Source organism: Myotis nattereri (genome assembly GCF_964212035.1).
Source record: "Myotis nattereri genome assembly, chromosome: 3".
In the NCBI taxonomy this organism is placed as follows: Eukaryota; Metazoa; Chordata; class Mammalia; order Chiroptera; family Vespertilionidae; genus Myotis; species Myotis nattereri.
Genome location: NC_138077.1, coordinates 39,062,748 through 39,086,839, shown reverse-complemented (window position 1 = coordinate 39,086,839; position 24,092 = coordinate 39,062,748). Strand labels below are relative to the sequence as shown.

The following is a 24,092-nucleotide window of genomic DNA, read 5'->3' as shown; positions in this document are numbered from 1 at the left end:
ACCCCTTTAGAGTTTATAACTCTGTTTGTATGAGACAAAAAATGTAGGGAATATATATACCTACATATTTATACCTATATCTATCAATGCCTCAATTAGTAATCATTTTTATTTATGTCTGGATTTACAGATTCTCCAATGAAAAGAGATTTTAAAATTATTTGGTCTCAAAAACATAGAGTTACAAGTTTTTTTCATACTAGCTCCACAAAGTAAGCTAGGTGAATTCCTGTGACATTAGACCACTGAAGAATTTTTGAGATGTTTTTATGACACTTTTATTCTTTTTATGCCCAATCCACTCAAAAATGACAGACTCCAGAGACCACCCACCAAGCCCTCCATGGGAATCAGACCCTGATCCCAATCCCTGTCCCAGACTCCTGTCATTCAAACGTTTTAGAAATTATATAGGAATAATTTATAAATGAACATAACAGGCAATTCATACTGTCTTTAAATAGATGCTATAAATTATGTTCATGTCATGTAAATTGCCTAAAATATACCATACATATAAAGTACTATGTTAAAATTACATGTCAGTTGTAAAGGTGAAAAAGTAGCTCAAGTTCACAAACAATCTTTTTTCAGATATTGTGTGTTTTCTCTTCAGCCAAAAGCCTCAAGATTCACTTGCAGCAGCCTACTTCTTCATTTATGTTGGATTGGTCTTGAAACATTAGACTATCTTGTAATAAATAATAACTTAAAGATTTCTCCTGACACAAGTCATTGTTGATTTCACTGTTATAGGGAAAAGGCTCTAGGGCGGCAGATAAGGCTGTTGCCATGGTGATGAAGGAGATACCGAGGGAGGAGTCTGCTGAAGAAAAGCCCCTCCTTACTATGACATCACAGGTGGGCAGACCCATAGGGCTCCTGTAGGAAGCTGACATATGTTAATATATCAGACGTTGTGATTTTTAACTAGCAAAAAAAAAAACCAACCAAAAACATTAACTTGAACTAATTTCTAAAGCACAGTTTCAATGAAACAATTATACATTATAAAGTGAAAACGAAAATTGCTAAGAAAAATTTCATTGTTTAGTTTTATTTGTGAATGTTAATTTTCATTACTTAACTTCAGCTTAAAAATGTATGTGCAAGTAAAATATGTTGCTTCTTTATAAAGGAGTTTTGTTAATAACTTTGGGAAAGAAATAACAATTAAGCTAATGATACATTTGAAAAACAACAACCAAAAAAATAAAATTCCTTTGAATAAATACAAGTTATATGGTATACATATGTCAGTTTACCAGTAGAATATCTAAATTTTCTTAAATGTTAAATATATTTATGTTGTGACTATGCATACTACATATATGTCTATACATATTTATGTGGGTGACTAATTTACAGGATTGAGCCAGAAGTCCCTGAGTCCCCCTGCAGAAAATGGCATCTGTGACCCCTCTTCTACTTCGCGACCTTGACAACAAAAATATCTCATTTATAAGCACATGAGAGCCATTTTCAGCATTTATTATAGCAAATATAGAAAAAAGTTTGCATTTATATGCGAAGACATGCTGAGACTGTGAATCCTGTATGTCCTCAGGGACTTTTGAAACACCCTGTAAAATCCACATAAATATGTATAATATACCCATCACCACTCTGTGGAACTATCAGTTTTAAATTCTTAAATGAAAAATATTTTTACTTGCATTTATCTTATAATTTAGATTAGGTTGTTATCTTAAATATTTCCCTTTTTTTTTCCATAATGCAGTAGTAAATGCAGTTATTCAGTTCCAATTATATGAACATGTCTACAATTAGAAAAATGTCCATATGCAGTCCTCATGAAAGGCATTTATCTCAAAAGCTAAATTATGGCAACTTATTTTCAGAATAGCATCAGAGCACATCCCCAGCTGCTGCCAACATGTGTGGTTTTCTTTATTCTAAACGCGATGTTGTAAGGAACGAAAATTAAACATATAACATCAACATTGAGTATTAAAAAAAGTTATTAATGATTCCCAGGACTTTGGGATAAGTTTTATGTTGTGAGTTTTTTATCCACGAAAAAAGAGATGCTTCTTCCCAATGACACAGTCGTGGTGGGAAAGAAATTTGCTTGATATTTACCAAGGGCTCCATTCTTTACACAATTTGCGTAGTAAAACATATAAAGCTTTACATTGATCTCTTGCCCTTTGAAGAATCCATGTTCAAAATATTCAGCCCATAGTTTCTCAGGTCAATGCTGAGGGAAGTGAGAACCACTTTAAGTTCTCGGCTAAGGACAGAACCACATACATCAGTAGATGAGACCTATCCAGAGTTGGAATTGGCATAGTTTTGCTACAACGTAACATCTCAGGACATCACGATACAGGACAGGGCCTAGTTCGCAAAATTCCTTTTCCCCCAACCCTTGCATTGGTATGTGCTTCCCAGTAATCCTTTTTAAATGTCCAAAATTACCATTGTCACCTAAGCTTGAATTTAAAATTTAATGCAAAACAATATTTTTTATTTTTTAATTTAGAAAAAAAAATTGTGATTACCATTTTCTCATATTCAGAACATTTGTGTGTACCAAGTTCCTTATTTAATCCCTGTCGAATGTTGCATTAACTGTTTTTGAGATATTGGTTACAATTTTGCTGCATGAAGATTATACAATTCTTTTTTTGATGCATCTTATTCTTGTTGCATACTGGCAAGTTTATGAATCAGCAAACAGAGTTCTGATTCATAACATGTAATGCACCTGTTGTGTTGATCATTTTATGAAATGAATTCAGTGACGGCTGTGATACAATTATTTCTCAGTCAAATGCAGTTTTCTTAGTTGATATACTTTTTCCACTGTACACAAGTGGCTTCTTCCCTGCTATGCACAAGCCCCAAAGCAGCAGAATGATCTGAAAAAGTGAGTACCCCTCATGGCAACCACAGCATCAGTCCGTGTACCATACCACATTCTTACACATGTGAGTGCATTAGTCCTGAAACGTGTTTGTCCCGGTGTCTTCTGTAAAGCCCCTATGACATAACGCTACATACTGCTGAATACATCGACTCATCTTCATCACTGGTATGTCGATGCCAGCTGCTCATTCATAGATTTCAGATATGGCTGAAGCCGATTGCTGCTCTCTCAGTGGCGTCCTTGGGACAATCACAATGGATAAAGTACAGACACGTCCTTGAAACACTGAGTTCCTAACCTGTTTAGTAACTGTTTATTCAACAGATTGTAACTGCAGAATAATTTACACAGAAGGATTTTCTTGTATTGTGTGATTATTATGATCTCTTTGAGAGGGATTTAGTCAAACATACTCCAGGGAAGTCATTCATAGTACATTGAACAAACCAAACAAAACACAGGAGTTGGCCAGGTGACCTGAACTCAGAGTTTGCTGGACCCCTTTTTATTTAATGTAATTATTAATTCTGTATTAACAAACAATATGTCAAGCACTTCAAAGAAGCTCAAGTTCATGCTATCCTAGACTAACACTTAAAGTCAAACAGTATGTAAACAAGTGTGCATTGATGAAAGGATTGAAGGAAAGAAAAAAAATACTGTAGGTGAATTGTCAAGTCTTTAAAGAGAAAGTTTCACTAGACCTGTGCTATCCAATACAGTAGGCAGTAGCCACATGTGTCTGTTGAGTCCTTTGTAACTATCCCAAATTGCAATGTGCTATAACTATAAAATACACACCAGTTTTTGTGCAAAAAATGATATAAACTAACACATTAATAATTTTATTTTGATTACAGTTGAAATAATATTTTGGATATACTGGGTTAGGTAAAATGTATTGTCAAAATTATTTTCACCATTTTCTTTTCACTTTAAAAAAAAAGCTACTAGAAAGCTTAAAATTACTACACTCTCATTATTTTTCTATTGAGCACTACTCTAGACTGTAATAGTATAAATAAATCCACTTCGAGGGTAGAAGGAAAAACTATATGTCAAAGATTGATTATATTGTAGAAAAAATTATATTCTTTATGAAAATGAAATTACTTTAGCAAATATTTTTCTCTCATAAGGAACCCTAGAAATTTTCATTTTAGCCATATTTCCTGGTACTTTTTTAGCAAGGTATATCCCCTTCATATTTTGCTATAGAGCACATTGTCTTAAAACTATGTGTTCCAGACCTCTTATTGTTAAGGAGATTTTTTCATGTTTTTGCAAACTTGGCCTTTGTTTTTCTATATATCCCACCCCTTATACCTTAACATTAATTTTTTGTGTGTGTCTGATAAAGATAAAAAGAGTAATGTCCTTGGTTGGAAAAATATTCTCAAGGCTACTAAATATAGCCTTATTCGGGGTAGGTTTCTATTACTAACTTGAAACAATTGTTTTAATTATGTTCTCCTGCCTGCCCTAGTGTTAGTGCTACCCAAGTTGTAAAGAGTAATACCTGTTCATTTTCCCATGAATAACTTCACAACTATAAATATAACTATCCTGTCAGGAAAATATTTGAGATTTAGATCAAGTCAGAGTTGAAAGTTATCGCATGGTTATTCTCTACAAAAAGATCTACTGGGACTCATATACTGTATAAAAACTGGGCCGTGGGCAGAACCATTAGTACTGTTAGCTCATTAGAAATTAATTCTGCCCAGTGTCAGAGGTACCAAGACAAAGCCACTAAGATCTGAGTATTTAAGGGGCCCATGATAATGATTTAGTTGTCTTGTCTTTTCAATGGATTTATCAGTTAACTTAGTTTTGATAGGGTCACTATTTTGATGGGAATTGCACAATTTCTCAATTTGGATACAACTAATAAAGCCATAAACAAATAGTTCAATTAAAAAATTATGAGTGAAACCTACTCATCAAATGGCACATGCTTTGAATCAACAGTGTCAGGAATAATAAAGGCATTTTCAAAATGCATAAAGATATACCTGTTAAAAGCACATTTGTGTTTTCATTTTTATATAAATAAAACATTATTAAATTTTTTTCTATTATTTAGATGAGATAAAAGACATGGTATACTTTTGCAATTTTTAAAATCAACATTACAAATATGAGGTATTTACCAACTGTTTTTAACTTATTAACTTCAATGTTTTAACTTTTAAAATTATTTTTTAAGTACTAAAATGCTTAAAAATAAAAACAGAATATTTTACTTTAAAACAATTTTGAAATCATCAATCTGAATTGTAAAGTGATGAAATAATGAGTTATTATTCTTGACAGACCCTGTTTTATCATTGAAATGTATTTTGATTTGAAGTTAAGTCATACTGATATAAGTTATCACAAACTTTTAGCTCTATATTTCTTAATGAAACACCTAAGCTATATGTTGGTTAAAGATAAATAAGCTTAGATTTAAGTCACAAAACAAACTATATAAACATATACTGGAGCTTAAGTAACAGACAGTATTAAAAGCAGAAAAATCTCCTTTCGTCTTGGTTAAATATTCACCTGTAGCTTAGATCATATAATAATTTATTTTTTTAAACATTGAAACGAGAGAAATTCAAGTTGAACTAAGACAAATGCATTTTTAGACAAAGTTTTAAAACAGATCATAATTCATTAAAGCTGGATGATATTATCTGCATTTTGTTCAACACAAAACACAGTGTTGATGTAAATTAACAACCAGTTTGGTCCTGTGGTGGCTAATATTGGCTACACCAACTAACCAGTCTAAGTCATAAGTAAACTGAAGATATTTGAATATTTTGTTCACAAGCTATGATTACAAAGAAGGTGTAAGGTTCAATAGTCTTTTGAATTCTGAATAACAAGCCCCTCCTTGCAAGTTCTCATCTATCTTCTAACTTCCACTGTTTCCTTTTGTTTCCATGTCCATTGATCGTATAAGGGTTTTCCCTCAAAATCTCAAAATTTGAATCTCTGACCTAAAGCCTCTGTGTGTTGATCTGTCACTGGCCTCCCATTTGCTTTGGTCTTTATCCTTCTCCCAAGGATTACATGGAGCAGGCCTGTGACTTTATTTCAATTTTTCTCGGGCATTCACTCTTTGCCTTCTTCACTTTTTGATAGAGGCCTTGCATTTGGAAATGTTCCCTTAAGTACCTCTAGGTTTCCAAACATTTAAATGATGTGACACTGGGTGGTGGGGAGGGTGATGGACTTACATTTGTGGTTTAAAACCTGTCAGGAAATTGGTAAACATTTCTGAGGACCCCCGGCCTCTCTGAGTTGATGAAACCCAGTATGAAATCAAGGCTGCCCATGCAATCATTCTTTTGTACAATTCACCATTTAGTTAGACATAAGATCAGTCAACATTTATTAAACTGCTACTGTGAAATACAAATGTTAAGTAGATAAGGTCTCTACTCTCAAAGAGGTCATAGTCGAGTAGGAGGAAAGGAGATAAAACTGGGTAGAGGTGGGAACGTGGAGATGCTGTAGGAAGGTGCTTGCTGCCCGGCACTGAAGGTTCCCAATATGCAGTAGAATGGGACCCTGAAAGAGAAATAGGGATGTCACCATTGCAAAGGCCTTTGAACTTACCTCAACATTGAGAAGAGGACACAGGAGGATGAGAAATGAAAATGTAAACAAAGTGAGGCAAACACCTTAGCAGCGAAGGAAGTGGATGGGTCACTTGAACTCCATTATGATAGTCAGATTGGGCCAAAATTGCAATCACTCCAACTCAGTTACTCAAAAAAAAATTGGAAACCTTTTGACTCACCTTTTTTATTATTTTTATAACATCAATGTACTCTCTATCCAAAGGATGAAATGTTCACCACACTTGAAAAACAAAGTCTTTTCAAACTGAAGGGAGTAATTCTAAGAAAAGCAAGCAGTATCCTACCAATGAACAAGGAGAGAATAAATGGCATGCAATTTGGAAGGAAAGCTAAGGGGAACTATTTGGGGGATTCAGTTCAGCTAGCAATTTTCCTTTATGACCTAAAAGATTTACTTAGTCTCAAGTCACCATAGGAAAACCATGAACTTGTTTGAAAATGTGGAGGGGGAGGCCATGTGAAAAGCTATTCTTACTTATACAAATAAAAATAAAATGGGACTCAGTATGGTTAAAATAAGGATTCCTAAATTCATCCAGCTGAAGACACAGTTCAAAATCAGACTGTTTGAGAAAGATCTTTTTATATCTTCTGTTTCTGCAGAGTCACTGTCCCTTTGATAACCATTTACTGAGCCCTTCTTATATGAAGGCATTCTGTTTAAAGTTGTGAAGAACATAAATATGAATAAGCCAGAGTCTCTGACCTCAGCGCTTATAAAAAAAGATTTTGTTATGATATCTCCAGTTTCATCTTCCACATCTCAATCAAAACCAAAATAACTTTCAGTTCCCAAATTATCTTCCCATGCTATCTGAAACCTGGCCCTTTATCTTCTTCACCTCTGAGCCCTGTCACTATCCTCCATTCCAACCCCAGCATTTCCCAAGAGCTAAACTGTGCTTCAGCTTAAAAACACTGACACAGAAAGTAGTTTATTTCCTCTGATTTGTGTCTATAGAGAAAGCCAGAAGAGCAGCTCAGTTCATGGGAACTGGGTAGACATAACATCTCTATCAGTCCAGGTATGACATGTGGTCAGAAACAAGACAGTAGGTGTAGAAGAGACACAGGCTTTGTGAGGCAGGGGTAGGAGAAGACTGGAGAAGTTATGCCATAGTCCTGGGCTCCCTAAAGTCTCTCTGAACACCTCTTCTTTGGTTGAGAAACACTGAGAATGCTAGAGGTGCTTGCTCCAGAAAATAAGTCTGAAAGAAGATGAAGTATGAAAGAAGAGAGAGACTCCCCCTAAAAATCCAATTACCTTTGATAAAGCAGACTTGCCTAAGAGGGTGGGCCTCTCAATTAATTGTGCTTTTTCCTTTTTGCCCCATTTAGATGTTTATGGGGACAAAGGTCTTACTTTCTAGAATTCTTTTGTCATTTTTCAGTGTTTACAACTGAAAGTCTAGAAATCTAACAATCTGGCTTTCTAAAACTATAAGTAATTTATGCCTATTCCACAAAGGAATTTAATTGTATCCAAAGTTAAGAAAAAGTATATGGGGACTTTTGTGGACTATAATTTATACATATCTTTATACTAGAGGCCCAGTGCACGAAATTCATGCACTGGGGGAGGGGGTGTCCCTCAGCCCAGCCTGCACCCTCTCACAATCTGGGACTGCTGGCTCCCCACCACTCGCCTGCCTGCCTGCCTGATTGCCCCTAACCGCTTCTGCCTGCCAGCCTGATCACCCCCTAACTGCTCCCCTACCAGCCTGATTGATGCCTAACTGCTCCTCTGCCGGCCCAATTGCCCCCAACTTCCCTTCCCTGCTGGCCCGGTCACCCCCAACTGCCCTCCCCTGCCGGCCCGGTCACCCCCAACTGCCCTCCCCTGCAGGCCATCTTGTGGCTGGGGACACCGCCATCTTTGAGGGTGGGATGGTCAATTAGCATATTCTCTTCTTATTTGCTGTGGGTGCCACCATCTTTGAGGGTGTGGCAGTCAATTAGCATATTCCCTCCTTATTGGCTGTGGGTGCCACCATCTTTGAGGGCAGGGCAGTCAATTAGCATATTCCCTCTTTATTAGATAGGATAATAATTGATCTTCAAATCATGACTAAGAGTATAACTACATTATTCTTAGTTATCTATCAATATCATCAGACTTCTTCAGAGAAATAATGGCTATCGAAGAGATAGTTAGGACATTGCACATATATGTAAATATATATATAACTTTTAAAGTTGCAGTTGTATTGGTTATATTTATTCTTTGTATCTTATGTGCCTTAACCAATAGATCTGAGACCTAGAACTAGAGACCGAGTCATTAAAATGCACTGCTTACTTAATGCTAGCCTATTATACTAACTTCTGTGAGTATAGTGTGGTGCCATACTTGATGGTGACCTTCACTGTCCATGAATGTTTATAGCGCAGTAGAATCCAGATCTCATTTGACATGAGAATAACACGGCCTGGAGATAAGCATTGTTGCTAAGTCAGGACCATCACATCACTCTGGTGATATCACACTAGATGGGTTCATTACACTTAGCGCATAGGGTTAAACAGGCAAGTTCTACCAAGAAATATACATTAATGTATGGGTCCTTTGGAAGTTCTTATATACACAAAGCTTTTACATGACCAAACTATAAATGAAATACAAGTCCTAGAAAACTAATCACATTTTCAGAAAAAGTACATGGTGAATTTTGTGGACTCAGAAGGGTTCCCAGAATCAGTGATGTTTACCCATATCTTCATTTTCTAGTATATTATATTCTGTATCAGTGCTTTCAACTACATTTCCAGATGGTAAAATTGACTTTTATACGAGAAAATATTATAAATCACTCCTAAACTCAAATAGACCACAGCATTTACAAAAATTCAAATATATTTTATACCAGAAATATGAAAGGTTCATAGTCCCTCAACATCAAAAAGTATTTCAACATAAATAAGATGGATGGTACCCAAGAATGTTCAAATTCAGAAAAAATTCAAAGGTACTCAGAGTTTCACTCATCGGTTAAAGAGACATCCCCCTTCCTCCACCCCCCTCCAAAAAGGTTAAGACCAAAACATAGGTTAAGACCTTAGTTAGATAATGTAATTCCTAGAAGAATCTGAGTCTGTATACATGTAACACTAAACTTATACTAATTGAAGAAATTTCTATCACTGTAACTTAAACACTAAAAGGAAATAGACATTCTCAAGACTTACCCCTTGATAATGTCTGCATATTACTATGTATGAAAGTCAGATCACCAGTTCTATGTCAAAATCTTAAACTCCAGTGAAGATCTGAGATTTATCCCTGTAGGATGGACATGAAAAAGTACCAAATTGCCTCTTGATTTTTAATCCCCGAATGATCGCTAAATGTTTCCATATTCTTCCTTCTATATTAACAGTATTGCATTTTTTCTTCCCATATTTACCATTATTCATAGGTCTCTTGCCATCTTCCATAAGTTCTAAGCTATAATACCACTGACACTGTGCTAAAGAAATAATAAAGTGAAAGTGAGTAGAGTCACATAAAATACTTTGACTTGGTAATACTCAAAACACTTCATTATTTTATATCTCTTTTAAAATACAGCCTTGCAAATCAGTATTTTTAAAATCTAGAGATTTTTAGGTGTATCTTTTTTATATAATGCATAGAAAACTAGACGACTCTGCCCATTTTAAGAAAGGCCAATATAAAATCTTGTGAAAAACTAAGGCAATTAATTTGATTTAAGGATTAAGCACTTTGGGATCATCAGTATATTTTTTCCCTTAATCACAGAAATAGAACTTAAGGAATCCTGAATTCAAGAGGCACAGAATTACTGATAGTAAATGGATGGCTGCCACTGATAGATAGAGACCTACTAAAAATCAAACTGAGCCCTAGCTGGTTTGGCTCAGTGGATAGAGCATTGGCTTGCGGACTGAAGGGTCCTAGGTTCCACAGGGTTGTGGGCTCAATCCCCGGGAGGTGGGGGCGGGTGCAAGAGGCAGCCAATCAATGATTCTCTCTCATCATTGATGTTTCTATCTCTCTCACCCTCTCCCTTCCTCTCTGAAAACAATAAAAAATATTTTTTAAAAAATTTAAAACGAAAAAGTTCTGAAATTACAGAACAAGCCTATGGGAAAATATCATTGAATTCACAGAAATCTGCTTTACATATAGATTTTCACAAACATATGTACTGGATATATAGGTAATATGACAGTTAATATGACAATATTTTGTACTCTTTCAAAATAATGTTTGTTATGCACTACAAAAGCTTAAAGCAGGGTGTGCGCCAATAGGTGACTTGAGCTTTTAAAGAGGGAGAGAGGAGTGTTTATCCCCATACACAGATGCGTGTGCTGTCACCACAAAACACTGACTGGCTAGTCCTAAACAGAATGTATTTTCTCAAAATCAAAAGCCACCATTCCAGGTCTTAGTAGGAGCTTATTGTCCAAGGGAAGAGTGGGATTGGTCCTTAGGGACAGTGATTCAATAGGTATTATTTCCTACATATTGAAATTAGTGAATAGTTCTAAAACTGTCCTAGGAGAAGGAAAAAAGGCTTGAGCTTTAAAAATTGAAGTTGGCTGCATCGAAAATGTTCACAGTGCTAAAAGGCTCATTCCCCATCCTTTGGTATTTTTTTTTCTTTCTTGCCCCTGCCCTATTATTTATTGGTTTCTTTATTTTTTGGTAGGCTTGCTCTTCTCATTTTGTTGCAAGGCTGCATTTTAACTTATCTGATTCTGCAGTTTAACATGGCCTGTGACACCTGTGTTCATTTGTTCTCAGCTGGTGAATGAACAGCAAGAAAGCAGACCCCTCCTGAGTCCCTCCATCGATGACTTTCTCTGTGAAACCAAATCGGAGGCAATAGCAAGGCCAGTAACGTCCAACACAGCTGGTAATTCTTTCACTTTTAACTGATCCTCGGGTGGAGTTCATTTTCACTGAAGTAAAATACACGTTTTCTTTCCACAGTGCATTTTAACTTGAGAAAAATGTTTGCAACTGACTAAAACTTTAGAACATTTATTATTCAACATAAGCCAATGAACCACTTTTCATTATGCTGTAAGAAACTGCAACGTATATATATTACACAACCAGTGTTGCTGAACATTAGCATGCCACTATTAGCAATGAATGGTTTTTCCATACATATTTTCATATTTACATCTCATCTCAAGTCACATCACAGTAGGAAACCTTTAAAACAAAAGCATCTATTTCAGAGTAAGGGTTTTCAAGTTCTGCCTGGAAATACTTTGTCTGACAAAAGTCAAGTCAAGTAAAAATATAGGCCACCCCTTCAAGTGGATTGAAATGACAACTAAATGTCCCAGAGACTTGGGATATTATAGGCACTAACAAGTATTCATCCACTGAGGGATGTAAGAGGCCTCAGGTATGAATGCCACCTCCTCAAGCACCCTCTGCATTTTCCAATTCTCACTGATACTAAAACTAAGTCAGTTAGGTAGGGCCCACCCTGAGGGAGCAACAAAAGATTTGACTCAAAAGCTAATTTTCACCTTTGATATCAGAGGCAGCTTTCAGCATTGATTTCATTCAGTCAGCATTCACATTCAAAGGCATGTTGTTCAAATAAGAATGAGAAAATGATGTTCAGAATCAGAGAACAAAGGTTATGTTAGGTTGTGGGAGAGAATTTGACAGAGAAAGGAGGTGATAATCACATCCTGTCTCCTTAAATTCCTTCCATCTCCCATCCTGTCCTCAGCTGGCTGTTGCCTGCTATATTTTCATTATACGCTTAAATACCTGAACAAAATCACAGGTGAAGGAAATTGTGATTTTTTAAACAGGTGCTAAAAATTACAACAACAAACGTAACTAATACAAGACAGAGACATTTTTTTGGGAGTGTTGTCTACAGTCTCCGGGGTCCAAGTTCATAATTTCAAATCTCAGCTCGGCCACTTAGCAGCTCAGTGCCCTCAGGCAAATTGCTTAACTAGGTCTACTTCCTCATCCACCTAATAATAGTAAGATCTAGATCTTCTCGGTTACTTGGGAAGACTAAACGAAGCAATCTATGTAAGTCTTAACTCCAAGTGAGCTCAACAGGTATTACCATTCCGGTTAGCTATCAGTTAAAAAAACAGGACACCCAATACTTCCCTTTTCAAATGCATTAACTTTCTGTATGTCACACCAAAGCAGTCATTTTCTACACTCAGCTATCACTTGGAGTAATCAAGCAAATGAAATTGTGTTTGCTGCATTTTAGTCAGGAAATTGGGTAAATTCACATGCTATCCGATCAGAGTCATCTTTCTGATCTCTGAAACTGGAGCTTCCCCTCCAAAACTGTAGAGCTGCCCCCAGAAGAATCCAGAGGATGCTACAACTAAGTCACTTAAGAGAAGCCCACCAGAAAGAGCCACATGATATTTGGCTCAAAAGCTACTTTCACCTTGGTTTTTCTAACATACGAGAGACCTGTGAAATATTGGAGGGAAATGTCAAAAGAATGTGTCATCTCCTGCAATCCCGGTACCTACAGTATTGCCTCTATTATTAGTTTCTTAGGACTGCCATGGCAAAATATCATAAACTCCATAGATTAAACAACAGAAATGTATTGTCTCCCAGTTCTGGAAACCAGAACTACAAAATCAAGGTCAGTAGGACCATCCTCCCTCTGCAGGTGCTTGGGAAGGAGCTCTCCTAGGCCTCTCTTCTGGTTTCTGGCAGTTCCTTGGCTTGTGGCAGCATAACTGGAATCTCCACCTGACATTATTCCTGTGTGTGTCTCTTTCTGGGGAAGAGAAGTCTAAAAGTTTCCCCTTTTTATAAGGATACCAGTAGGTAGGCCCTACTCCATCATGAATCATCTTAACTAATTATATCTCCATTGACCCTATCACCTTCTTTTTTTAAAATATATTTTATTGATTTTTTACAGAGAGGAAGGGAGAGGGATAGAGAGTTAGAAACATCAATGAGAGAGAAACATCAATCAGCTGCCCCCTGCACACCCCCTACTGGGAATGTGCCCGCAACCAAGGTACATGCCCTTGACTGGAATCGAACCTGGGATCCTTCAGTCTGCAGGCTGACACTCTATCCACTGAGCCAAACCAGCCAGGGCGACCCTATCACCTTCTGAGGCACTGGGGGTTAACTTCAACAGATGAGTTTTGGGGGGAATACAACTCAATCCATAATGCCCTCAAAGTAGGGGATTGGGAAAAGTGATATTTTGAGGCTGGATTTTCCTTTTCTCAGCCTCAGCATTCAGTACATCTGGGTCCCATAGATTCTGATCCTGAAGGAAGACTCTTATTTGATAGTGTGCTTTTTAATCTTAAAAATTATATCTCAAGGCAGAAACACTATATGTTTTTAATCCCTAAGGAATATAGTTCTTTTTTATTATTATTACAAAACTACAATTTACATCTCAATATGCAACATAAATCACATCTTTAAACAGAAAAAGCTTTAGCATTCAAGCATCCTGGAAAGAATTTTTAATTTGTTCCAATAATTTTACAGTTAAATTTTTTAGGCAGGAGATAGAGTTACCATTTTCTTTCCAAATTTTTAATAAAAATAATAATTTTAAGATGAAACTGTCATTTTATAGAATAGCATGAAATTACATTGAGAAATCAGGGCAGTCCTTGTATATGACATTCTAGGCATTACACTTCAAACGGATATTAAACAAACTTGGAGTAAAATATGGAAGAATCCCTGCTTCATGTTTGTACCAAGTCAATCAAGCTGAAATTTAAAGAACCTTATATTAAGACTAGTGGCCTGGTGCACGAAATTCATGCACAGGGGAGGGGGTGTTCCTCAGCCTGGCCTGCACCCTCTCCAATCTGGGACCCCTCAAAGGATGTTCTACTGCCGGTTTACAGGGATCGGGCCTAAACCAGCAGTCGAACATCCCTCTCACAATCCGGGACTGCTGGCTCCTAACTGTTCACCTGCCTGCCTGCCTGCCTGATTGCCCCTAATCACTCTGGCTGCCAGCCTGCTTGCCCCCAACTGCCCCCCACCACTGGCCTGCTTGCCCCCAAATGCCCCCCCACCAGCCTTATCACCCCAACTGCCCCCCCCTCGATGGTTTGCTCGCCCCCTCTTCCCTCCCCACTGGCCTGCTCGTCCCCAACTGCCCCCCTGCTGTCCAGCTCACTCCAAACTGCCCCCCTGCTGTCCTGATCACCTCCAACTGACCCCCACTGATGGCCTGCTTGCCCCCAACTGGCTCCCCTGCTGGTCTGCTTACCCCCAACGGCCCCGCCCCCCACCAGCCTGATCACCCACAACTGCCCTCCCCTCTTGGCCTCTAACCGCCTCTACCTCAGCCCCGCCACCATGGCTTTGTCCAGAAGAATGTCCGGAAGGTCTCCCAGTCTAATTAGCATATTACCTTTTTATTAGTATAGATAGAGGCCTGGTGCACGGATGGGGTCTGGCTGGTTGGCCCTGAAGGGTGTCCCGGATCAGGGTGGGGGTTCCCTTGGGATGTGGGGCAGTCTGGGCGAGGGGCCTGTGGTGGTTTGCAGGCCGGCCATGCCCCCGTGGAATGAGAGTCCCTGCTGGGGAGGCGTGGCCAGCCTGGGTGAGAGGCTGAGGGCTGTTTTCAGGCTGGCCACACTCCCTTCAGGGTTGGGGTCCCCACTGGGGTGCCTGGCCAGCCTGGGTGAGGGGCTAAGGGCTGTTTTCAGGCTGGCCACAGCCCCTTCAGGGTGGGGGTCCACACTGGGGTGCCTGGCCAGCCTGGGTGAGGGGCTAAGGGCTGTTTTCAAGCTGGCCACAGCCCCTTCAGGGTGGGGGTCCACACTGGGGTGCCTGGCCAGCCTGGGTGAGGGGCTGAGGGCTGTTTGCAGGCTGGCCACAGCCCCGGGCAACCCAGGCTCCCAGACCCTCCTTGAGCAGAGGCCACAGCGGCTGGAAGCAGGTATCTGGGATTTATTTATCTTCTTTAATTGAAACTTTGTAGCCTTGAGTGGAGCCCACAGCCCGCCAGGGAAGGCAGGAAGCTTGGCTTCCTCCATCGCCAGGGGCAACCCAAGCCTCCTGTTTGCTCCAGCTCTGTGGCCGCCGCCATCTTGGTTGGGTTTATTTGCATACTCACTCCTGATTGACTGGTGGGCGTGGCTGGTGAGTGTAGCAGAGGTATGGTCAATTTGCATGTTTCTCTTTTATTAGATAAGATGAGAGACATTTATTCTGGCTATTTTCTTCCAATGAAAAATTAAAGTCAGTGTGCTACCATCTTGGCATTTACTTAAATGTTTAAGGAATATATTCTTATATAAATTAACACAAAATAAACAATATAGGAAATATTCATCTCTTCCAAACATCAGTTAAATAATGAGTTGGTTTTTTTCTTTACTGACCCTAAAAATACATATCAATTTTTTTGCCTCATAGACATTCTAAATTATAATTTTTTCTTAAGTATTTCAGTGATCTTTGCCTTCTGCTTGTTTTTCCACACACTTCTTGTCATCCAATGATGACAATTTCAAGCTGATCAAATAAGGGTGTTTTTTGTTTTCTTTGCTATTAACAATCCAAATCATCTTTAACTTATCTGTAACCTAGGTAGATAGCTAATTCTTTGACCTTCTCAAACTGTATCCATAGGTGGTAAGTAGGCCAAGATCATTGCTAATATCCTTGATTTAAATATGGCAAATAAATTATACACAGATGCATATATTAAATGTTCTGAAACTAATTATACAATAGATATGTTAAGATAGTGATTATATTATAGGGCAAATAATTACTATAAGTCTTGCAATAATAACTTGTCTGTATTCTTCCCCAAAAAATCTAATATATGTCTAAGTACAGGAAAGATTCTTCTAAAACCCAAGAAAAATCATTACTTGGTTTGCATTTATCAATATCATAATCTAAAAGAATTGTATCCATAAACTTGATCCATTAGGTGGACAGTTACTATATAAGAAAGATATTTTATGGTTTAAAAAATAGTAATCTCACTCCTTGAAATGGGGCCTGTAGACAATACCTATACTAGTACAAGAGATTCCTATGTATAAGGAAGAAGAACTCTTAACAAAATTCACAATTCCAAAACAGCCACCTAATTAAATATCTTTTTTTTTGTCTAAAGTTTTACATATGTCTCCTTTTTCCCCAGTTGACCACCACCACCCATCAGCTAATTAAATATCTTAACTGAAAAATTAGTGTAATATTTTCAAAATACACTAGAGGCCCGGTGCCTGGTGCATGAAATTCATGCACGTGGGGGGGGGGAGGGTCCTCAGCCCAGCTTGTGCTCTCTCACAGTCCAGGAGCCCTCAGGGGATGTCCAACTGATGGCTTAGGCCACTTCCCACGGGGAATGGGCCCAAGCCAGCAGTACGACATCCTTAGCACTGCCGTGGAGGTGGGAGAGGCTCCTGCCACCGCTGCTGTGCTTGTTAGCTGTGAACCCAGCTTCTGGCTGAGTAGCACTCCCCCTGTGGGAGCGCACTGACCACCAGAGGGTAGCTCCTATGTTGACCGTCTGCCCCCTGGTAGTCAGTGTGCTTCATAGAGACCAGTCGTTCCACTGTCAGACCAAAACTAGCTCTCCAAAACACCCCCACCCTCAAGGAGTCCCAGATTGCGACAGGGTGCAGGTAAGGCGGAGGGACCCCACCAGTGCACAATCAGTGCCGGGGAAGGATGCAGAAGGTTGGCCAGCCAGGGAAGGACCGCAGGAGGGCTCCAGGGCATGTCCAGCCTGTCTCGCTCAGTTCCAATGGGCTGGACCCCAGCAGGAAGCTAACCTACCGGTCGGAGTGTCTACCCGCTGGTGGCCAGTGCACATCACAGCAAGCAGTTGAGTGGCTTTAGCATGTTATTTGCTTGGTTGAAAGGCCGATCGAATGACCAGACACTTAGCATATTAGGCTTTTATTATATAACAGCAGTCGCCAAACTTTCAGACCTCGTGGACCACCAGTGGTCCGTGGACCACCGGTTGGTGACCGCTGTTATATAGGATATTTATGAAGCCCAAGTAGCCATGAATCAAATGGCATGCCTCTAGAGAGAACATAGAAATTTGCGAAGTAGCATTAATTACATATTCCAATAAAAAGGCAAAAGTTGCTTGAGTTATTTGGGTCTAATTTACCTATTTCACATCACTGGGAAAATGCTTCCTGAAAGGACTTTGCTTTGAAGCCACTATGTTAAATGAATCTTATAGAACAGAATAGAGATCCTATGGGCTCCCTGTCGCGTGTTCTGTGACTGCACGTCAGGGCTGTCCTCTGATTCGTCCTCTCTAACCACTCCATGTAGCTTTATTTCTTTAGAAAAATTCACTAAAAGCCCGAGGCTCATTATACTATAGTGGTGTTAATAGCATTGTGTGTCCCATCTAAGTATCAAATCAGGGCTTCATTAGAGGTGCTATTTTATTCTAACTGTTTTAAGCAGCCTCACCTCCCAGGGCCCATGTAATCTAGTATTCATAAACACCTGCCGTGCCCTGAGGGAGTCCTCCAGTTCAACAGGGTGTGATCCTCAATCAGGTGTCCTTGAAATAGATGGGCACAAATACTTATGTATTCTATCTTCAGGAAATCTCACCAATGAAATTAGGTTATAAAAACAAAAGTTTCTGGAATAGCCTACTATTTAAATGATGCCTCGGACAACCCAATCTGCCAAATAATTGGGAGCTAAACAAAAAATAAAGCCACCTCAATAGAATTAGTTCTTTGCTTCCAGGTTCAGATCAAGGGTAAAGAGGAGTGGGGAAGAACATACACTCGGGAGTGGCAGGGCCTGTGTTTGAATCCTCTTATGGGCAACGTGCTGTCAGGTGTTTGAGTTTCCTATCGTAACAAATTACCGCAAATTTAGTAGCTTACAACAACACAAATGTATTTCCCTACAATTCTAAGTCAGCAGGCCCAAAATCAAGGTGTTGGCAGGGCTGCATTTTCCCTGGAAGCTCTAAGGGAGAAATCATTTCATTGACTTTTCCAAACTTCTACAGGGTACTTGCAATTCCTTTGTTTGTGGTCCCTTCCTCCATCTCCAAAGCCAATAGCATAGCATCATCAAGCCTCTCTCTCTCTTTCTCCCTTCTTCCTCTCTCTTTCTCCCCCCCCCCCCGCCATTCACACACACACATACACACACACACACACACACACATACACATCCCTTGCACACAAACATTTTCACATCCACTATAAGAGCTGGTTATCTTAATTGAAACACACTGATTCTGAAACCCAAACCTTTATACGTCTAAGAGAACCTTTTAAATTGGGCTAAGAAAATCAGCAGGGCAGACACCCCCTTCTGTGCCAGGGTAGTCTTCGAAGCCCACATGCACACACCCTAAAATGTGCTTTGTCTTCCTCCAAGAGGTGAAAAGCTGCACCCATCCTTCTTTGCTTTTGAAATTGTGGTTCCGGAGATTCTCTCAGCTTCAAAGTTTTCTATGCAACTTCAGGCCACTCCCTTTATCGATCCGGTACCAAATAAGGCCTCTTGTGTGTGCTGAGCATTTGTTTCCCATTTGCTGGGAGAAGAACAAAGGAAGAGAGAGAGAAAGAGAGAGAGAGAGAGAGAGAGAGAGAGAGAGAGAGAGAGAGAGCTCCAAACAAACACAGGAAGTGCTGAGGACAGTTTGGAGAGGGAAGGAATGTTACTGAGCCAAGCTTGAATTCGAAATTCACTATTTTAATAATTCACTTATTCTGAATGGTGAGAAGCAGATATAGAACTAAATTAATATTCACCTGTTATTATTTGTAGCAAATGTACTTCCCTTATACAAGTAGATGAGTCCTGTATCATTTGCTCCTAAAAGAAGTGTGGGAGCAAGTGACTGATTCCTAATTGCTTTTACAGTCAGTAGGGAGACATATATGGCGTTCCAGAGACTGTGTTCCACTTCTTTCCTTCTATTAGAAGGAAATCATGGGTCTAGGATCCCTGCCGACACACCAGTGGCCTGGAAATTTTTGATTAAACATTCAAAGGATATGACATGTGTGGCGTCCTCTCCTATCTGGGCTGTGTGCCATGCGTAAATCATAGCCATCAAGCCAGGCGGCTCTGCTCTGAAAGCCACTTCTCTCCCCATGGGTTCTTGCTAGCCACAAACACTCCTCAGCTCTCACAGCATCTTTGCATCGCAAAGTGGCTCCCATCTCATCAGAACACTTGGATGAGATAAGCTGACACTTTCAGACCATTTTATGATAAATGTACCTCATAGCATCTTCTGCAGAACCATTATCTCTGTCTCATCCTCCACTTTATTCCCAGTGGTTTCTCCTCTTTCTGTCAGTGTCTGGAGCTGGTTCCTGCCTGAAATAGGATCAGGGAAACTAGAAGGAGACCAACAAAAAGGAAAAGGAAAGAAAAGCATCAGGCATTGGCCACCAAAGAATGACAATAACATGTATCCAGTACCTACAGTATGCCTTATGTTTCACACATTCTATTTACAAATTAGAAAATTAAATCTCTGTATCATGCCTTAAAGACAGACTATTAATTCCGCATTTTTCAGGTGATAAAACTAAAACTCAGAGCGGTCAAGAAACTTACTCCAAATCACACAGCTAAGCAGTGATACAGCCAGGTCCTTCTACGTCACCATCAACATGCAACCACTGTGATTTGTCATTGAAATCAGAAGACAAAATCATGGAGAGGAAAACTTTGCACACTGTCTGAAGGATCCCATAGGGACGCTTAACTCATGAGGACAGTGCAGCACTAAAGAAATCCTGCCCAGCTGGCATGGCTCAGTGGTTGAGTGTTGACCTATGAACCAGGAGGTCGCGGTTCGATTCCTGGTCAGGGCACAAGCCCGGGTTGTAGGCACGATTCCCAGTGTGGGGCATGCAGCAGGCAGCCGGTCAATGATTCTCTTTCATCATTAATGTTTCTATCTCTTTCCCCCTCTCCCTTCCTCTCTAAAAGCAATTAAAAATTTTTTTAAAAGAAAGAAATCCTGATTGTGAGCTCATTTGAGCCCTAACCTGTCTTGAGTGCAAGGGGGAAGCAGGTGGAGGAGAGCTGAGACATCAACAGAAATCCATTTCCTATCAAAAGGAAAAGCTGGGAGACCAAAGAGGAGGGGTGCGGTCCTTGTAGAGGGTGCCGGAAAGGGCTAACCCCAGGAGTTCTAGGGTCACTTTGGTGGTGTTTCTAAGCTAGCTGGGTGAGGAGATCCTGGGCCAGGAAGCCACCAAGCCAGTTCAGAAGCCAGCCTCAGGTACAGCGGAAGGGAACTTCTCTGATTAGAAGTTTCCACTTCTCACAAGGAGCTAGGCCAAACACTGGTCCCTTGCACTGTAAGAGCAAGAGGGATGAAGAGTTTCAAAGCTTGCCTTTTAAATTCTCATTTGCCTCGTTTGCACTTGAACAGATTATTATTGCTGCCTACATTACAGTGTTTAATACAATGTAATCAACTTGCTAGGAAGTAAAAGTCTAACTGCTTTATGATTTGTTACATTGAAATTTAAATTTGCATATTAAGCAGAAAAGTCATTAACATGTGTACCTATTCATCAACTATGGATTATAAAACACCTCTCTAGTTGAGCCCAAACAGCAAGCCATTTTCTGATTGAATTGCTTAATCAAATAGAAGATCATTAGCAGCATTCTTTTTGTACAGTGTTTGCTTTAGTCGCTTGAAATTAAAACAAAGACATTCAGAAACTTGCCCGAGTCATCCTCATAACTGTTTCGTAAGCATATCCCTGAAAGGGCTAGATTGGCTTTTCTCTGGGGAAAAAAACTGCACTCTAAAATAAACCTCTATAAATCAAGCAAAGCCAAGTAAATGGTACCTGAACTCAGATTCAATTTCATCACTTTAATTCCAATTCAAACCTTCATCGCTGGTGAGGGCTGATCTAAACCCCGCTTTGCGGATTTGTACCATGCAAAATACAAAGATCAGGCAGCAAACTTCCCCATGTAAATGCAGACTGTCTTTACAAATCAGTGGTGAGCGAACTTACTTTGGTGCTTCTAACCTACACCACAAACACAGATTCCTTCTGCACCCACCGAAGCCTCCTTTTTAACAGTGACTTCAGAGCCCCGAGTGGGCTTGTCCTAACCTCTTCCGTCTCTCGCAGTGTTGACCACAGGCTTAGACCTCCTCGACCTGAGTGAACCCGTCTCGCAAACTCAAACCAAAGCCAAGAAGCTGGAGGCCTCATCGAAAACCGCTTCCCTCAAGAAGAAGGCTGACGGAGCTGATCTCATCGGGGCGGAGGCTGAACAGAGAGGCCAGCAGCCTCTCCGAGGCCCGGAGACGGCATCCTTAGATTTAGGTGAGGCAGTAAGTAGCTAAATGTCTGTTGCTGCTCACCCTTGCCTTGACACGAGGAAGTTCCACAAGTGGCATTAAAACCGTGGGCAAAGGAGTAGAAAGGATTAATTCCACATAGAAAACGGCAGGGCACTCGTCTTTTGTGCTTGAGTTAAGTGGCTTTGCATAACTGATATGGATTCAGTCACTTATTTATTCAACCCACATGTATTGCGCTCTTGATAGATGGAAGGCACCATACTAGGCATTGGAGCAAAAATCAGACATGAATATTTCTCTCTAGTAGCATTCAGTCTAGAGAGAGCCAGAGGAGAAAGGAGAGAGAGAGAGAGAAAGAGAGAGAGAGAGAGAGAAGAGAGAGAAAACAGGAGAGGAGAGGAGAGGAGAGGAAAACAACTCTAACACTAGGCTCAGGAACAGCCCAGCAGAATGGTAACATGTAATATGCATAGAGATACATTCGATACAATAGCTGTTACCATTTATTGATGGTTTATGACAGTGATGGCGAACCTATGACACGCGTGTCAGAGGTGACACACGAACTCATTTTTTTGGTTGATTTTTCTTTGTTAAATGGCATTTAAATATATCAAATAAATATCAAAAATATAAGTCTTTGTTTTACTATGGTTGCAAATATCAAAAAATTTCTATATGTGACACGGCACCAGAGTTAAGTTAGGGTTTTTCAAAATGCTGACATGCCGAGCTCAAAAGGTTCGCCATCACTGGTTTATGATGTCCAGGACTGTGCTAATATATGTAATGACTTACATATATTAGCCCTTTAATTCATCCCAACTCTTTGAAATAAGTGAGGAACCAGGTTTTCAAATTTAAATAACTTGCCCAAGATCTCAGTTAGTATGAAGAACTGGAATTTGAGGCTAGCTCTAATGAACTTCAAAGCCCGTGCTTTTAACCACTGTACATCTTCCTGAGAAAGGAGAGCTTAACCTCAGCTCGTGGAACCAGTCAAATTAAACGCTCCTTTCTCAGGAGAATGAAGGTGGCAGGCGTTTTAGAAAGCCAAAGGAAACATGTATCTCTCCAGGCTGGGGCTGGCTGGTGTGTATGCGTATACATATGTGTGTGGGTAAATAGTCATAAAATTAGCATATTAGCAACCTATCCATAGGTTGTGAAGATTACAGGGGAAAGGTATGTGGAGTTGCCGAGCACTGCCACATGTACATATTAGATGGCCATGAATTAATTTATTCATTTGTTCAGTAAACATTTCTCTGAATGCCTACCATGTTCCCTGCTCTGTGCTAGGAATACAAAGATAAATAATATAAGCCCTCTGCCTTCATTAAGCTTACATTCTCGCTTAGTAAGTTCACACTCTAGTGGAGAGATAGAAAAGTGATTAATTGATTATAATAAAATATGCACTACAGTAGTCCCCCGAATTTGCAGTTTCACTTTTCTGAAACTGTCAGTTACCAGTCCAAAAATGTTAAGTGGGAAAATTCCAGAAATCATCAATAAGTTTTAAATAGCATGCCATTCTGAGAAGCATAATGAGGTCTCAAGGGCTCTGGCTCCATCCCGCCGAGGATGTGAATCATCCCTTTGTCCAGCCTCTCCACACCATAGCTGCTCCCTGCCCCTTAGTCCTTTAGTAGCTGTCTCAGTTATCAGATTGACTGTCTCCATATTGCAGTGCCTATGTCCAAGAACCTCTTATTTACTTAATAATGGCCCCAAAGCAGAAGCCTAGTGATGCTGGCAATTCGGATATGCCAAAGAGAATCCGTTAAGTTCTTCTTGTAAGTGAAAAGGTGAACGTTCTTGATTTAACAAGGAAAGGGGGAAAAAAGCATATGCCATGGTTATTAAGGTTTGTGGTAAGAATGAATCTTCTATGCGTAAAATTGCCTACTTTTTAAATTAAACTTCATCTTAGGTGTACGTGATTAGGAAAAAACATAATACATATAGGGTTCAGTACCAACCACCGTTTCAGGCATCCACTGAGGGTCTTGGAAAGTATCCCCTGAAAATAAGGGGAAACTACTGTATATGTTGCAATGAAGGGAAGCCCAGGTCACCTCCAAAAAGAGCACCTTCATAGAGCCCTGACCCAGCCAGGAGGTTGTAGACGGTCTTATAGGAGGTACTATGTGAGCAGAGTCTTGACAGATGAGTGGAAATTTTCCAGATGAAAAATATGGATCAGAGGGAGGGAGGAAAGAAGGACAGGGCATTCCTGATGCAGAAGAGAAGGGG

At 39.8% G+C, this 24,092-nt stretch overlaps 1 protein-coding gene across 6 annotated transcripts in view; it reads left to right on the top strand.

Moving 5' to 3' along the window:
- Positions 1 to 24,092, top strand: part of PEX5L (peroxisomal biogenesis factor 5 like) — a 240,418-nt gene that overhangs the window by 141,449 nt on the left and 74,877 nt on the right. For 5 of the 6 annotated variants that reach the window (XM_081086950.1, XM_081086949.1, XM_081086948.1 and 2 more), the window contains 3 exons: positions 757 to 861; positions 11,306 to 11,417; positions 21,658 to 21,855. In XM_081086950.1, the coding sequence (XP_080943076.1) occupies positions 757 to 861; positions 11,306 to 11,417; positions 21,658 to 21,855 (415 nt within the window). The remainder of the gene's footprint in view (positions 1 to 756; positions 862 to 11,305; positions 11,418 to 21,657; positions 21,856 to 24,092) is intronic. The other variant, XM_081086951.1, reaches the window with a different exon arrangement.